At 38.2% G+C, this 16,252-nt stretch overlaps 1 protein-coding gene across 3 annotated transcripts in view; it reads left to right on the top strand.

Annotated features, from left to right (window-relative positions):
* The window catches only part of SYNE2 (spectrin repeat containing nuclear envelope protein 2), a 287,952-nt gene that overhangs the window by 234,016 nt on the left and 37,684 nt on the right, over positions 1-16,252 (top strand). For all 3 annotated transcript variants that reach the window (XM_033106953.1, XM_033106954.1, XM_033106955.1), the window contains 7 exons: positions 255-383; positions 1,653-1,807; positions 1,921-2,065; positions 2,999-3,093; positions 4,331-4,565; positions 8,751-8,945; positions 11,337-11,462. In XM_033106953.1, coding sequence (XP_032962844.1) covers positions 255-383; positions 1,653-1,807; positions 1,921-2,065; positions 2,999-3,093; positions 4,331-4,565; positions 8,751-8,945; positions 11,337-11,462 — 1,080 coding nt within the window. The remainder of the gene's footprint in view (positions 1-254; positions 384-1,652; positions 1,808-1,920; positions 2,066-2,998; positions 3,094-4,330; positions 4,566-8,750; positions 8,946-11,336; positions 11,463-16,252) is intronic.

Raw genomic sequence — 16,252 nt, 5'->3', positions numbered from 1 at the left:
GGACTGAGGGAGCAGAGTACTCACTAACCCTCCCCTGCGTGGCTCCCACGCAGGTGAGCCATTCATCCCTGAAGGCTCACTACTTTGCTAAAGGCACAGAGTGAAAATAGGGAGTCTTCTGAATATTCAAGATAGTGATGAGTTCCTGGGGGTTGAAAACAACTTGAACTTCTATCAGTTCCCAAGGCTGTGCTTGGTGTGGGGGGGGGGAGGTGTGTGAAAATTGGTCCTGATGAAAATTTCTCTGGTTCTAGTTTGTTCTATCACAGTTCAAGGATTTCGGGGGCCGGTTGGAATCCTTAAAAGGTCTTATTCTGCACGAAGAAGAGAATTTGGATAAACTCTACCAGCAAGAAAAAGAAGAAAATCCTGACTTATACCTGGTATTGCCAATATTTGTCGTTTCTAAGGGCATAGACTTACCATAGGTTAAAAAAATAAGCCAATTTTGCATTACAGAATCTGTTTGTATCTTAACTCTTAAGAATAGTAATTTATATGTCATTCATTCTTGCCCTATTTTCCCTAAAGTCTAGAAAAGTATGACGACATTGGGATCTATTTTAGTAATATGCCGCAGTAATTTTAGTAGATTTTTAACTCTTAATGTCTTTACTAATTAGCTTCAGTCAACTAGAATAATCGAGGAATTGGTTGGCCATTGTGATTAATTAAATTTTTCTTGTTAGTTGAAGTAAAATACCCTATTAAATTAATTGTCTGTTTTTCCCTTCTTTATTAGCTTAGTAAGTTTAGTGTAGTTAACATAAATGAATGGGAGATTTAAAGAATTCTGGATCCTGCATACTCCTAAGGACCAATACTGATAACCTACATCAGGAGTCAGGAACCTATGGCACCCTGTCCAAATCCAGTCCACCACCTGTTTTTGTAAATAAAGTGTCATTGGCACACAGTCATCCCCTTCCAATTACGCATTGTTTATTGGATTTTTCGTGCTACAAGGGCAGAGATGAATAATTGCGACAGAGATCATATGACCCATAAAAGGCTAAAATATTTATGATCTAGCCCATTACAGAAAAAGTTTACTGAGTCTGATCTAGACTATAACAGCAGGGTTCTGTGCAGATTGTGAAGGATGTTTGCTTAACATAGTGTTGACCTAGAGGCTGTCCCTGGGATATCATTTTATAAATAAAAGTTTGATAAGTTTGCTTATGTTCTACCAAAATACAGTTGTTTTCAGTACCATGCTTTGTTAGAGTTATTTTAAAGATTAAATTTCCATTTGATTTGTAGGTAAACTGCATGATCTGTTGAAGGTAAAGTTGTTGACAGACCAAATGAGGCTTGAAGATCCAGAATGGATCTTTAAAAAAAATACACACAAAAAAAGACGTTATCTTCCTCACAGTCAAAATCTGAGATTACTTTCTGTTTCCTGGGCTGTTTAGGTTCTGGCCATGTGTGCAACTTGTTGTTTTAGAAAAGCCTCAGGATTGAGAGACCTGGGTTCAGGTCCAGTTCTAACACTAACAAGTTACTAGACTGTGGGCAAGTCTTTGACCTATTTTGGCCCCAGTTTTCCCTCATCTTTGAGATAAGGATGGTCTATAAGATCTCTGAGACCTTTTCATCATGTGGATATCTTAATAGTATCCAAAAATCTGGATTTTTTTTTTTAATAGAATCACGTGCTGGCACTGACAGCCCTGTCACCTGATGTTGAACATCTGAATGAAGTAAGCCTCAAGCTCCCCCTTAGTGACGTAGCTGTAAAGACACTGCAAAACGTGAACCGGCAGTGGATTCGGGCCACAGCAACAGCACTGGAACGCTGCAGGTCAGAACAGCCCATCTCTACTGTTCTGTTTGGGTTAAGGGAAAATAAACGGCTTGAGCTCAGTCATGTCATTGTTATATGGCACCATTTTGTTTGTTTTTAAACCTTTATAGTGAGCTTCAGGGAATTGGATTAAATGAAAAGTTTATTTACTGCTGTGAAAAGTGGGTCCAACTTTTGGAGAAGATAGAAGAGATGCTCAAGGGGAATATTGCTGACAGCCTTCCAGCTCTCCGAGAACAGCAGAAAGCATATGAGGTAAATCTGTGTTCTCTACCACCCTTGCACCCCTCACCCTGGGGTAGGAGTCAGAAAAAGACAGATTTACATAAAATAGAGAGAGTACCTATACATGTTTGTCTTTAAGCAAATTCTGTTGTCAGTTGACCATGTGTAAAATTCTCACATTTCCATATTTTGTTTTATTGCATATATTGTTTTATTAATCACAGAACCTCCTAGATTTTCTGTAGTAGGTGGAAGCTTCTAGCACAACCTTTCTTCCTCAGAATGTAAACATTATACCACTTTACCAAGAGCATGTTAAAGTACTTCAGCTCATCTTTGCATTTTCACTAATTCTCTAAAATATTAAAGAACCTGGTATAATTATAATTGCAGCTTTAATAATTTCACAGAGGAGTTTCCCCGCACTGGTACTGATGCATATTTGGAAATACTCTTAGTGGCTATAGGCAGATCCTTCATTTCAATAGTGTGCATGATTAGTTCACTGTAACTTTTTAATGTAACTGATTTAAGTCTGCATTGTGGCGTTAACATCATTCAATGAAACTGAAATTCGTCCCCCAAAAAGCTGAGTGACCTTGATACATTACTGAATTTCATTATACCTTAGCTTCCTCCTCTTCAAATGGGTAAAATAACAGTACTTAAGTCTGAAGTTTGAGGAATGAGTGAAATGATGCATGTTTTACATGGTGCCTCAAAAATAATAAATGCCCAATAAACAGGCATTAGATATGGTTATTATTGTATCCTGTTGCTGCTATGATTATATTTATAGGTCATGTTGATATGATGGTTGAGCATTTTTTTGCAGTTAGGCTCATATAATTTGAAAATTAATCATCTTGGGTATCCTTTGTGAGCTTAGATTTTAATAGGAAATACAAGCTCAATTCATAAAATGAATTCTATAAGCTACTTTGTGTTTTAACTCATATACAGATGTTAGGAGCTGAAGTTTCTATAAACCAGACAACTGCTGATTCCTATGTCACCCAGTGCTTACAACTCTTGGACACAATAGAAATAGAGAAGAGGTAAGCTGTCTGGGGTCTGTGGGTGTGTGGGGGTGGTGGCGTTTGGGACAGACCTTCCACCACGCGTGTCTTGACCATGTCAGTGCCCTCAGCCATGTCAGTTGACAGACCATCACAGAGCCAGTCTTCTGACTGGATATTAGGATGGAGTCTTGCTATGTGAACATAAAAACAATGGTGGCACTCTTCCCTGTGGTGGGTGGGTGGGGATAGCAGACCAGACACTTAGGAAATACCTACTAGCCGAGTACAGATGACTAAGTTTTTACCCTAAAGGATTCTTCTGTAGTATATTTCCCTCTCTACCTTCAGCCTCATGATGTTTTGCTATTTAAAAAAATAATTCTGAAAGCTCTGCTGTACCTACAAGTAGCTATGTCACAGTTGTGAAAGAAGGAATTTCTCTCTATGCTGTGGACATGGGCGTGGGGTCACTGGGCAGTGCCAGTCAGACTGAGCAGAGCCCCTTAGTGCAGCCTGGTGACAATAACTGAGCCTGCTTGCACAACTGGTACCCATGGCAACAGAGCTAGAAAGTGGCCTGGCCTCTTAAATACTTCTCCAAATGTCCTGATAGGTATGGTGATTCCCCTTTATCACCACACACATACCTCTGAATCTTCTGTCAGCATAACTAAGAAATATAAAGCCCATTTCTTACTAGCTCTGAAGTAATAAATTCAAGACAATTCCAGGAAGATGAGCTAATTTTGATTTGATCAGTACAGCAAAGCATGACTTTTCCCACAATAAGTAAAAGGTCTCATTTATCATGTGAAGGGTGTCATTTATCTGGAAAAGAATTCGTTCAGTAGTTGCAGAAAGTGTATTTTTATTGATGAAATTACATAGAGTACAACCCTCAAAGTATTGGTAACATTACAAGATATCTGCCTGTTCATTTGTTCCCCACTTATCCAGTAGGTAGTTTTCCATACAGCATAGTGGATATTAAAATAGCTGCAATTTGTTTAAGAGAATGGTTATCATGCATGCTAGCAAAATGCCACATCATATGCAAATATCTTCTGCTCAAAGCTTTTACCAACCCACATGCTGCCCCTGTTCCAGCTCCAAGTTTCCCAACATATTTAAGTTGAATGGTGCTAAGATTTTAAGGGTTTTTTTTCATGTAAATTGCACATATCAATAGCAAATCCGAGTTTCTATTATGCTGTGATAGTTATTTTCTCTACATGTTCATGTCAGGATTCTCTAACCATCTGTTTTATCCAAGACCGGAATTTGTTTCGAAGTTCACTAAGCTGAAGGACCAGTGGCAGAGTGCCGCCTGGGTCGTTCAGCGGAGGAAGAGTGAGACCAATGGGCTGGTGAGGCAATGGCAGTACTTCACCACCTCCGAGGAAGCCTTGCTTCGCTTCCTCACCGACACCAACCACCTGCTGTCGGCAGTGAAGAGCCAGAATTGCTATAGCCTCTACCAAGCTAGAAGTCTGATCCATGAGCTGAAGGTACTGCATGCAGAGTGGCAGTGTGAGAGTGACAGGGTGGGCATTACTTGGAGTGTTCCTTCACCTCAGGTTTTATGTTTTCTGTGATATCCTGGTTAAAGTGTGCTCTCTGCAATGGGGAAGCCATCTGGGTAGGGTCACACAACCCTACCCGCCTGATCCCTACCCAGCCTTGTAGGGTCAGAAACCCAGTCTTATCCATTCACCCAGAAATAGTGAGGCTCTCTTGGGCTGTGGGGATAGGGATGGAATAGAGAGGTAGGTGGGTAGAGTGGGAAAGTTTTGGGTGACACTCACACCACCCGAGCTTTTAAGGTACTGAGTAATATTTAAATTGACCACCAGTGTAGTTTACAGTGGGACTCCACTTACTCTTGAAGGGAAAATTCATTTTGGCAACAAAGTTTTCTATCAGAAAGGTGCTTAATGAGCATAGGACTAGAGTAATTAGTTGGCAATTCCCAGGGCATGTTCCATTGAGCTATAGAACCACTCTCTAGAGGTACAGCTAAACAAAACACCCCCCCTTCTGGAATTCTGTGTTTTCCTCATTCATTTATCTAGTTGTCAAACATTAACTACCTGCTCTGTGCTAGTCACTATTCTAAGTGCAAGGAGTATGGTGTAAACTAAGAGAAACCCCCACCACACTCTCATGGGGGCAACCAGACAAATTAATAAAGGAGAAATAGTAATTTTTCCAGTCAAGATGGCAGAGAAGGTAACCACTGTGCTTGCCTCCTATTATGACCACCTCAGAATTACAACTAAACTACAAAACAACTATTATTAAGAATCACCTGAAGTCTAGCTTAACAGAAGTCCTATAACTAAAGACGGACGGAAGAAGCCACATTGAGACTGGTAGGAAAGGTGGAGATGTGGAAGAGGCTGGTCCCAAACCCCAGAAAAGCAGCATCTGGCCTCAGCATGACCCATACCTCTTGCTAAGCAGCCCCAAGCCTGGCACTAGCAGCAGCTGTCCTCAGTTGTCACCTTGGCCTCTATTCTCAGCTTAGCCTCTCCCAGGCACCTGCAAGCCCAGCACAAGTGGCAACATCTGCAGATCGCTTTGTAATTCATACCAAGTTGCCCCGGGCAGGGCACAGGCAGCAGCTGACCACGGCCTGCAACAGAGTCCCTCCTAAGAGGCCCCAGAACCAACACACCTGGTGGCCTGCTTCAGACCACACCAGAGCACATCATAATTAAAATGCCAAAGGTTAAAGACAAAGAGAGAATCTTAAAAGCAGTAAGAGAAAAGCAGTTAGTTACTACAAGGGAGCTCCCATAAGACTGTCAGTTTATTTCTCAATAGAAACTTTGCAGGCCAGAAGGGATTGGCACAAAATATTCAAAGTGATGAAAAGCAAGGACCTGCAATCAAGATTACCCTACCCAGCAAGGCTATCATTTATAATTGAAGGACAGATAAGAAAGAAAAGAAAAAGGAGTTCATCAACACCAAAACAGTATTACAAGGAATGTCAAAGGGACTTCTTTAAGAAGAAGAAAAAAAAATATATATATATATATGAATAATAAAATGGTAATAACTACATACCGTGTTTCCCCGAAAATAAGACCTAGCCGGACAGTCAGCTCTAATGCGTCTTTCGGAGCAAAAATCAATATGAGACCCGGTCTTATTTTACTATAAGACTGGATATAATATATAATATAATATAATACAATACAATATAATATAATATAATATAATATATAAGACCCGGTCTTATTTTACTATAAGACTGAATATAATATATAATATAATATAATATAATATAATAATATAATATAATATAATATAATATAATATAATATAATATAATATAATATAATATATAAGACCGTGTCTTATATTGATTTTTGCTCCGAAAGACGCATTAGAGCTGATTGTCCGGCTAGGTCTTATTTTCGGGGAAACACGGTACCTATCAACAATTACTTTAAATGTAAATTGATTAAATGCTCTAACCAAAAGACAAAGGCTGGCTGAATAAATAAGAAAACAAGAGCCTTACATATGCTGCCTATGAGAGTCTCACTTCAGATCGAAAGACACACAGAGACTGAAAAGGAAGGAAAAAGATATTTCATGAAAATGGAAATGAAAAAAACAGCTGGGGTAGCAATACTTAAACACCAGACAAAATAGACTTTAAAATAAAGGCAAAGAAGGACCCAGTAATCCTACTTCTGGGTATTTATTTGAAGAAACCGAAAACACTACTTCAAAGGGACATGTGCATCCATATGTTCATTGCAGATTTTTTACAGTAGCCAAGATATGGAGGCAACCCGAGTGTCCATCAATAAATGAGTGGATAAAGAAGAGGTGGTACATATATACAGTGGAATATTACTCAGCCATAAAAAAGAATGAAATCTTGCTATCTGCAACAACATGGATGGACCTAGAGGGTATTGTCCTGAGTGGAGTAAGTCAGAGAAAGACAAACCCACATGATTTCACTTATATGTGGAATCTAAAGAATAAAATAAACAAACAAAACAGCAATAAACTCATAGATACAGAGGACATTTTGATGGTTGCCAGATTTGGGGCGGGTTGAGGGTATGGGTGAAAAAGGTGAAGGGATTAAGACAAATTGGTAGTTACAAAATAGTCATGAGGATGTAAAGTATAGCATAAGGAATATAGTCAATAATATGGTAATAACTATTTATGGTGTCGGATGGGTACTAGATTTATCGGGGTGATTATTTCATAAGTTATATAAATGTCTAATCACTATGTTTTATACCTGAAACCAATATAATATTTTACGTCAATTGTAATTGAAAAATAAATTATTTTAAAAAATACTAATTTAATTGATGGAGCAATCAGACAAATTAATAAATAAACAAGAAAATACCAGATTGCAATAAGGCATATGTAGATAATTAAAACAGGGCCAGTAACGGAGGGGCTGGGTGACTACTTTAGACTGGATGATCTCTGGGAATGTGATGTTTAAACTGAAACCTGAATGATGAGAAGGAACTAGCCATGCAAAGATCTGGGGAAAGAGCCTTTCAGAGGGAATGGCTTTTCCAAAATCCCCAAAATGCGAGCAAGCTTATCAAAGAGGAACAGAAAGAAGGCTAGTAGGACTAGAGTGTAGCCAGTGAGGCTGCAGTGATAATAAATGAACTTGAGAGGCAGGGAGCGAGGAACATTTTGTAGCCGAGATGTGGTAGCTGGTGGATTGCAATCTCGATGTAATAGGAGGCCTTTGAACAGTTTCAGTTGGAAAAGAGGGCAGCATGACTCTATTTGTATTTTTTTAAAGGTTTTCAGGCTTCTCTGAGCAGAATGGATTGTAGAGGAGCCAAAGGAGAACAGGAATTCCTAGCCGTATTACTTATCTATTCCTTTGTAACCACCAGCATTGGTTATTGTCTCTCATAGTTCTGCGGGTTGACAGGGCTCAGCTAGATGGTTTTTGCTTAGTGTCTCAGGCAGTTTCAGCCAGATGGTGGCTGGCGCTGGACTCATCTGAAGGCTCACTCTCATGTCTGGCACCTACGCTGGAAAGACTCAGGCAGCTAAGAACTGGAACAGCTGGGGCTCCATGGGCATCATTCCCTGTAGTCATTCCACATGGAGGTTTCTGGTAGCCAGACTTCTTATATGGCAGCTCATGGCTTCAAAGGCACATGTTCCAAGAAAAAGAGATCCAGGGAAAAGCTGTACAGCCGTTTAGACCTAGCCTTGGAAGTCACGTATGTCATTTCCATCTTCTATTAATTAGGGCCATCGCATGTCCCCATGGGGTCAAGAGGAGGAGACAGGCACCACCACTTGATGGGGAATGAAAAGATTCTGGAAAAGCATGTGGGACTGGGAATATTGCTGTGGCCATTTTGTGAAAAATACCATCTGCCAAAACCAACTAGGTTATTTCAATAGTCTTGGACAGTTATGATGGATAAGACAAGGGTGATCATGGTGAAGATAAAGAAGGATATGTTTGTAGGTAGCATGTACAGGACGCTCGTGGTTTGGATGTAGTAGGTAAATAAAAATATAAGTCAAGATGACTATAGGTGTCTGGCTTGAGCATCTTGGTGAATAGTGTGCTGTTGATCAAATCAGGGAAAACCAGAGCAGGAGCAGATCTTTTGATAAGTCTGAAATGGCTTAAGCACATCACTTTTTTTTTTTTTTTTTTTTAGAATAAAGAAATTCATTTTCAGAGATGGCAAACCACCTATGCACTAACCCTGGACGCTGGGGAAAAGTTACAGAACACAGCTAACCTGGAAAATAAAGATTCTATTGACAAGAGAATCAGTCAACTTCAGGACAGCTGGAAGGACACGAAGCTCCGAGTGGGAGAGATGACTAAACATTTCCAGAGCATTGTCGAGGTGAATTCACCATTTTCCTTTCCTTTCCATTTATGATACACGCAGCATGTAGAATTTTTGTTGGCTGAGTGACAATGGGAATGATTTCAGGATGATATTGTGAGTTTTCCAAAGGACTTTGAGTCCTCCTAACCCATGAATTATACCAGTTACTTAATGTAGAATAATAATAATAGCGTTGAAAAAGCTCAATATGAAGTATATAAATACTTGAGGTTCTATTTTATATTTGCTTTTATGAAACAGGAAACTTATACAAAGTTAATGTTCCACATATGGTTTGTCCTCGGGTATAGTATCCGAAAATAAACACAGTGATACTTCATCTTTCTGTTATCATCAGAGAAAGCACTTTTCCATATAAGTGAATTTCCAAGATAATTTATATCTTGAAAAACTGAAATGCTTTATTAGGAATCATTACTCAGAAAATCGTTATTTTGTTATGCTGTAATACCAAGTTATTCTCAAGGACTCTGAGCTGCTTTGAACTTAGCCCTTATACTCCTGTGCTCTTTGAGATCTTATGTGGTTTTTATGGGTTTTGCTCTCTATTTAATATGAAGCTGTCTAACTATATACGCTGTCAGAGGGGTAGTAGACTGGGGGAGGGGAGTTATCACTTTGTGAGGGGTGTCAATGTCTAACTATTACATTGTTTTGTACACCTGAAGCAAAACAAAACAAAATCTGAAGCTGTCTCTTCTTTCTGTTTCTCTGAGCATACCTACTCCTCGTAGCCCACTCTCCTCTCTAAACTGTTGTGTCTGTGTATCAAAACCAGATAGCCAAGCCTTTCAGAGATGTTTTTCTGAATAAAGAATAAATATGTGCTGAGGTACGGCCTGAGCATCTCTCCTGTGAATAAAGTATCTGAATTTTATTTGGTATACAGATTATGTGAAATTCATTAACTAGCAAACGTTTGTTGAGCACCTGCCGTGTTTGTAAAGCATGATGGTAAATGCAGTTAACGGTTTGGTGGGGGAGATAAGGACTCATCCTTTTGTTTCTCTCTCTGCTTTCTTCTTGGTTGTGTTCCAGAGAGTTGATGTTGCTGGACAAGTGGCCTCCCCTTACGTGAGGAGCCACCATAGAATTGGGCCTACCCAAGTATGTTTGGGTATCAGTTGTACTGAGGAATAGAACGGTGTTTGATTTTATGTCTGTCTACTTTTAGTAGTCTTGGGAGAAGAAACTTACCCTAATGAATCAATTGTAAACACCCTGAACATGAAAATGCAGGCAACTATTTGCTCAGTGATGTAAAAGTTTAAAAGAAAGTAGATGGTGGGTAAGAATGGCCCTGGCCAGGGAACCTGCAGCGTTAGTTAGGTCACCCCTTGACTAAGCTGCTTCTCACCTCATATCCTTGGCCATTCAGTTTTCTCTGCACCTCAGTTTTCACATTTGAAATATGATAATAGTGATAGTTGCCCTGTCTGTCTCCTAAGGTTATTACAGTTACAATAAGACAGTGAAACTGAAAATGTCTTTCTAAACCGTAAGTGCTTTGAGCAGATGGTGGCTGTCAGAGCAGTGGTGAGAAATGAAGAGTGAGAGGAGCTCGACTGTGACAGGGTCATGAAAGCCAAACTATTTCTAGAAAAGGGAAGAGAGAGAGCAGAGGGATGACATTAGAAAAGAAGATAAGAGGTTGAATGCTTTTGCTTTGTGCTACTATTGTACGTAGCACATGCACAAGACTGTAAATGCTAAAGATTAATCCTTATAGTAGCCTTTCAAATGTGAACTTTTCCAAAATAAAGAAAGATTATATAGGTCAGAGATATGGGCGGGGAGGAAGACACATAGTTGACCCCTGGAAGGCAGCTATGCTCACCACTATACCACCAATGCCCTACAGCAGTTGACCCTTGAACAGCACGGGTTTGAACTGCGCGGGTCCACTTACACATGACTTTTTTCAATAAATATAGTACGCCTTCCCCATGCCTGGTTTTTGCATTGGTGGATTCAACCAGCTGCATATCAAAAACAGTATTTTCGATCCACAGTTGGGAATCTTTGGATGTGGAGGGTCAACTTAAGATATCTGGGGATTTTCAACTCCAGAGAGGTTGGTGCCTCTAACCATCTCCACCACCATCCTGTGGGATTCCAGGGTAAATGGTATTTCAGAGTCAAAGCCAACTAACCCAATGGTTGAAATGAGCCACACGTAAAGCTGCAAAGTGGGCATCGACCCATATTGGTGTCCCATCTGCTCTTTTAGACCACAGTTTGTTCACGACAAGGAACTGGGTTTCAGTGTGGTTTACAAAAACACAATTCATTAAGCAAGTACATGGATTAAATGAATTATTCTGGTTCTACGATTCGTTCTGAAACAGCAAAGTACTGACCAATTTTAATACTGTTTTCAAATAGACCTGGGACCAGTGTGAAAAGAAAATCAAAGAGTTGAAAAGCAGGCTGCACGTTTTAAAGGCACAAAGTAAAGATCCTCTTCCAGAACTTCATGAGGACCTCCACAAAGAAAAAGAACTGATTAAGGTATTGAAAGCTGAGATAGTGTTCAAGATAATCACTTAACTGTTTTCGGAGAAGTTGAAGTGATTGTTTGCCTTTCGATCTTTGTGTTAAAACCAAGTTTTCATGTTCAGTTGGAAAACATTTTCCCTATTTTCTATCTAGCAAAGCATCCTGGTCTCTAAAGGAATTAGGATCAATGCTTTTTGAGATCCATGTGTGAAAATGAGAGACTTTTGCAGAAATTCACTACTTAGGACCTCAGAGATTTTCTTCTTCGAGTCCTCTTTCTATCTGGTTCTCCTCTGTAATGTAAGATGTAGCCTCTGAAATTACATTGAAAGCTGTTCCCTTATCAAATGACCTTGTCTTTGAAATGAGAGTAAAGTATGACTAAAGAATTCATTTTTTAGAAGCCAATGGGTTGAGGGTTTTTTTGGTCAATTACAACATATTTTTATAAAACCTTCCAAATTATATTCTGCCTAATTAATATCACACTAGCAAAAATTCCTGGATATTTTAAGCATTGCAGACAAGGCAAAGTTACAGATAGGAATTTGAACCAGTCAAATTCCCAGGTCAGGAGCTTCCTGCTTCTCTTCTCTATTTGCAGGTTTGATGTTTAAAAGACATCAAGAGCCTATTGAAACATTTTTAAAAATTTTTTTCAGTCCTTCAGTTACTTCAGTGATCAAATCGAAAAAAATAGGAAGAGTCGAGTAGTCTCAAACTTCAAGCTGTGCTAGAAATTAGCGTCCTCTTCCTCACATCTCTTTTCTTCATGTAAAAATTTCTAGCATGCAAAATATTTCTAACACAACAAATGATATGACAAACTGCCATGAAACCAGCACCCAGCTGAAAAATAAAGCATTACATACACAGTTAAAGTGCCCTGTACGATTTCCAATGTACTTTACCTCCTTACTATGCATTTCTTTGTCATTTTACTACATGCGTATGTAGTTCTCAATGAAATATAGATTACTTTTGCTTTAAACTTTATATAAAAAGTACCATGTTATACAATAACACATGTAATGCAACTTTTTCCCCTCGTTATGATTTTGAGTCATGTGTGTTGATAGCTATAGCTCATTCATCCTCCCTGCTCTATTGTATGCAGTCTATCAATGTAAACCGATTTATTCCTTCTCCAGTCACTTGGTATTGTCAATTTTTTTTACCTTTTGATAGTCTGATAGATGGGAGAAGGTGTCTTTTTGTAGTTTAATTACTAGTAAGGTAAACATTTCTTTCACGTTTATTGCCCCTTAAGATTTGCCTTTCTATGAACTACATGTTTATATCCTTCACTCATTTTTCTGTTGGGTTGTTTGTCTTTTTCTTACTGATTTGAAGTAGCTGCTTATTTATTGTAGACACTTCTTGTCTGTTGAGTATAAACATAGCAAATGTCTTCTCCCATCCAAGAGCTTGTTTTTCTACTTTTCTTGGTGTCACTGGCTGAACAAAGGATTTTTTATTATTTTAATATAGATGAATTTTTTTGTTCTATAATATAGACGAATATTGATATCTTCATTTATGATTTGTGTTTTTTACTTCTTTTGCGAAATCTCCATACTAAAGTCACAAAAATATTCTCCTACATTTTCTGCTGAAAGTTTCAAGTTTTTCACATTTATATCTTTATTCATTGAATTGATTTTTTTCATATGTCTTGAGATAAAGATCCAGTTTTTTTTATTCATATGGATAATCAGTTGTCCTTATGCCTAGCTATTGAATAGTCCAATGTCAAGTATCAAATTTCCACATACACTTGATTTGTTTCTTGGTTCTTTTTTCCATTGGTCTACTTACCTCAGCTTTTATAACAAATCTTCATTTCAGGTGTCATATGTACTCATACTTTGTTCTCCCACATTAGTATGGGTGTCCTTGGCTTGGGTCTTGGATCTTCCACAACTTTTAGAAGCAGTTTATCAAAATATGAAAAGTCCTGATAAGAGTTTTAATGGAATGGTATGAAATTTATAGCTTAATTTAGTAAAAATTAACAATAAGTACTCCTATTCCTGAATATGGAATGTTTCTCCTTTCAGTCATGTTCAATAATGTTTTATAATTTTCTTTATGTAATATTATGCATCTTTTGTTAGATTTACTTCTTGGTAATTTTGGAAGCTATTGAAAATACTGCATTTTTCTAATTATATTTTCTGTTTATTACTGGTGCCTAGAAATGCCACTAATTTTTGTATATTGATACCATATTCAGCCATCTTTCTAAACTCTTTGGCTAATTTCAATAATGTGTATATTCTTTGATGTCTATGTAGACAAACACCATTTATGAAAAATGACCATTTTTTTGTTTCTTCCTTTTAAGTATTTTTTTCTGTTCTTTCTACACTGGTCAGTACTTCCAGAACAATGCTGAGTAGATTGATGGCTGGCTCCTTCGTGTTATTCCTGATTTTTAAAAGAATGATTCTGACATTTCACCATTAAGTATGATATTTGCCGGTGATATCTTTATTAGGTTAAGAAGGTTTCTACCTATCCATAATTTTCAAAGTTTTTATCATCTCTACCCTTTAGGTTTAAATCAACACTTCAGTAACAAATGAGAGGATGTAGAATCAGTCTCTCAGTTGATTCATAGAGTTTCCTTCCATAAAGTGCAGAAACCAGTGCAGAATGCAAACTGGAAACTCATAAGAAGGCATCATTTTTCCCAAGTATCAAACTTCTCAGTTTCCAGTGGGATCCTTTCAGGTTGCATAGCCTTAGCATTCTGTCCCTCAGTGGAAAGAATCAGGGAGAAAGGCCAAGCGCATAGATTTCATTCAACCAATGACCATCTTCCAAAAGATCCCCAGTAACCTGAAGCCTGTCGAGGACAGTGTTTATCATCCCTGAGTCACTTGGGGGAGATACATGAGCCACTTAACTAGTCTAAGCTTTACTTTCCTCCTTGGAAAATTATATTCCAATTACAGCCAAGTTGCTGCATGGAATAATTGGGGGGGTGGGGGCGGTGTGTGTGTGTGTGTGATTTCTTTATATATTTTAGTTTATGTACTAACTTTCACTATTAGGAAAATTGCTATAGTGACCACTGTAGTGTCTGTGTTCATAAAGTTTGTCAAACGATTGAGTCCTTGGGACAGTTTTATTTTTTAAATAAGTAATACCATCACATAGTTCAAAATTGAGAAGGTTGCAAAAGGTATGCAGTAGTCCCTCCTTCCCCACTTATCCATGGTTTGGCTTTCCGTGGTTTCAGTTACCAGTGGTCAACTATGGTTCAAAAATATTAAATGGAAAATTCCAAATATTTTGAAAGACTATATTCACATAACTTTATTATAGTGTATTATTATAATTGTTCTATTTTATTATTGTTGTTAGTTTTTCACTGTGCCTAGTTTATAAATTAAACTTTGTCATATATGTGTATGCATAAAAATGTATACACATTTTAAGGAAGGAAAAAACTATTAAAATTGTAATACTCAGTATATACTGATAACAAAACATGAATACAAGCCACGTTTGACTTCTGCAGTTACAAGAAGTGCTCTCAGTGGTTACTATCAGCGTCCAGACACTTCTGATTTCAGTGAACTACTGCTTGAGCAACGTTGACCAAAGTGTCTACTTGTACACATTTTTTTGGCACCCCTGGTGTGTGTGTGTGCGCGCACACACACATTCATTTTTTTGGTCCCTTTTGCCCACATGGTGCTGTAGAGAAATGGGACTTGACAGTTCCACTGGTATTGAATCACAGGCAGGGACTTTAATGCTGTCATGCTTTATTAGAGAGTCTAGTCAAGGCCTGTGCAAGGCACCACCTTATGTAGCCAAAAAACTTCAAGTTTTACATCAATAATTGGAAATTTATAAGTATTTTTGCAATATAGACAGTTTAGCTGGTTACATTAAGAAAAGGAAATTTATCTGATGTGTTCTCTTTTGCAATTAGTTTGATAGCAAATCTGGAGTGTTTTAATTTACAGACAGAAGCATGATTTTTGAAATGGTTGTACAAATAGTGAGCATGAGCTATAATAAACTTCCACAGTAGACCTCACTCTATTGTTTGATTCCTTGCATTTTACACTTAATATTTATTTGAAGCTACTAAGACAATGCAGATTGTTTTCCTTTCAATCATTTGTATTGATATCTGAGGCTTTACTGTACACAAGGCATTGGGGTAGGTGCTGGGCAAGGCATTTGTGAGCAAGGTCGCCATGGAGCCGGCCAGAATGAAGCTGGCAGTCCAGACCCCTGGAGAGACACCCAAAGAGTCCCACTATGTGCATATGCATGTGTGAGAATAATTGTAAGCATGGTGAGTGTTAGAGGGGAAAAAGACAGGGAACCATGAAAGCATAAAACAGGAGTCTCAACCTCGTCCAATGACTCAGAGAAGGTTTCTCTGAGGAATTAATTACCTTTCTGTCTGAGATCTGAAAGTGTCAGTAGGAATTAACTAAATATATTTCTGGAAGCATCAAGGTGAAGGAGTGGGTAGCACTTCAGACTTGTTATTAAAGAAATACAAATGTATACAATAACTAGGAGTTACAACACGTATTAAATTTGCCCCCAAAAATATATGAAACTCAACATCAAAAAGTATATGGAGTCATTCCTGTGAGGATACATTTTGGCAGTATTAGTTAAGAATCATAAAAATGTCCATATTCAAAAGTTTTATAGCTATTAATTATTCTTTCAATTGTCAGAGGAAGCCAACCAAATATCCAAACCAATTGATTTAAAGTTGGCTGCGGATAACTTAAACACGCCTCCCTGCTGTGGAGGCATCT

This window comes from Rhinolophus ferrumequinum, chromosome 6, assembly GCF_004115265.2.
Source record: "Rhinolophus ferrumequinum isolate MPI-CBG mRhiFer1 chromosome 6, mRhiFer1_v1.p, whole genome shotgun sequence".
NCBI lineage: Eukaryota > Metazoa > Chordata > Mammalia > Chiroptera > Rhinolophidae > Rhinolophus > Rhinolophus ferrumequinum.
The sequence above is the reverse complement of the archived record's forward strand: the minus strand, read 5'-3'. Positions and strand labels throughout refer to the sequence as shown.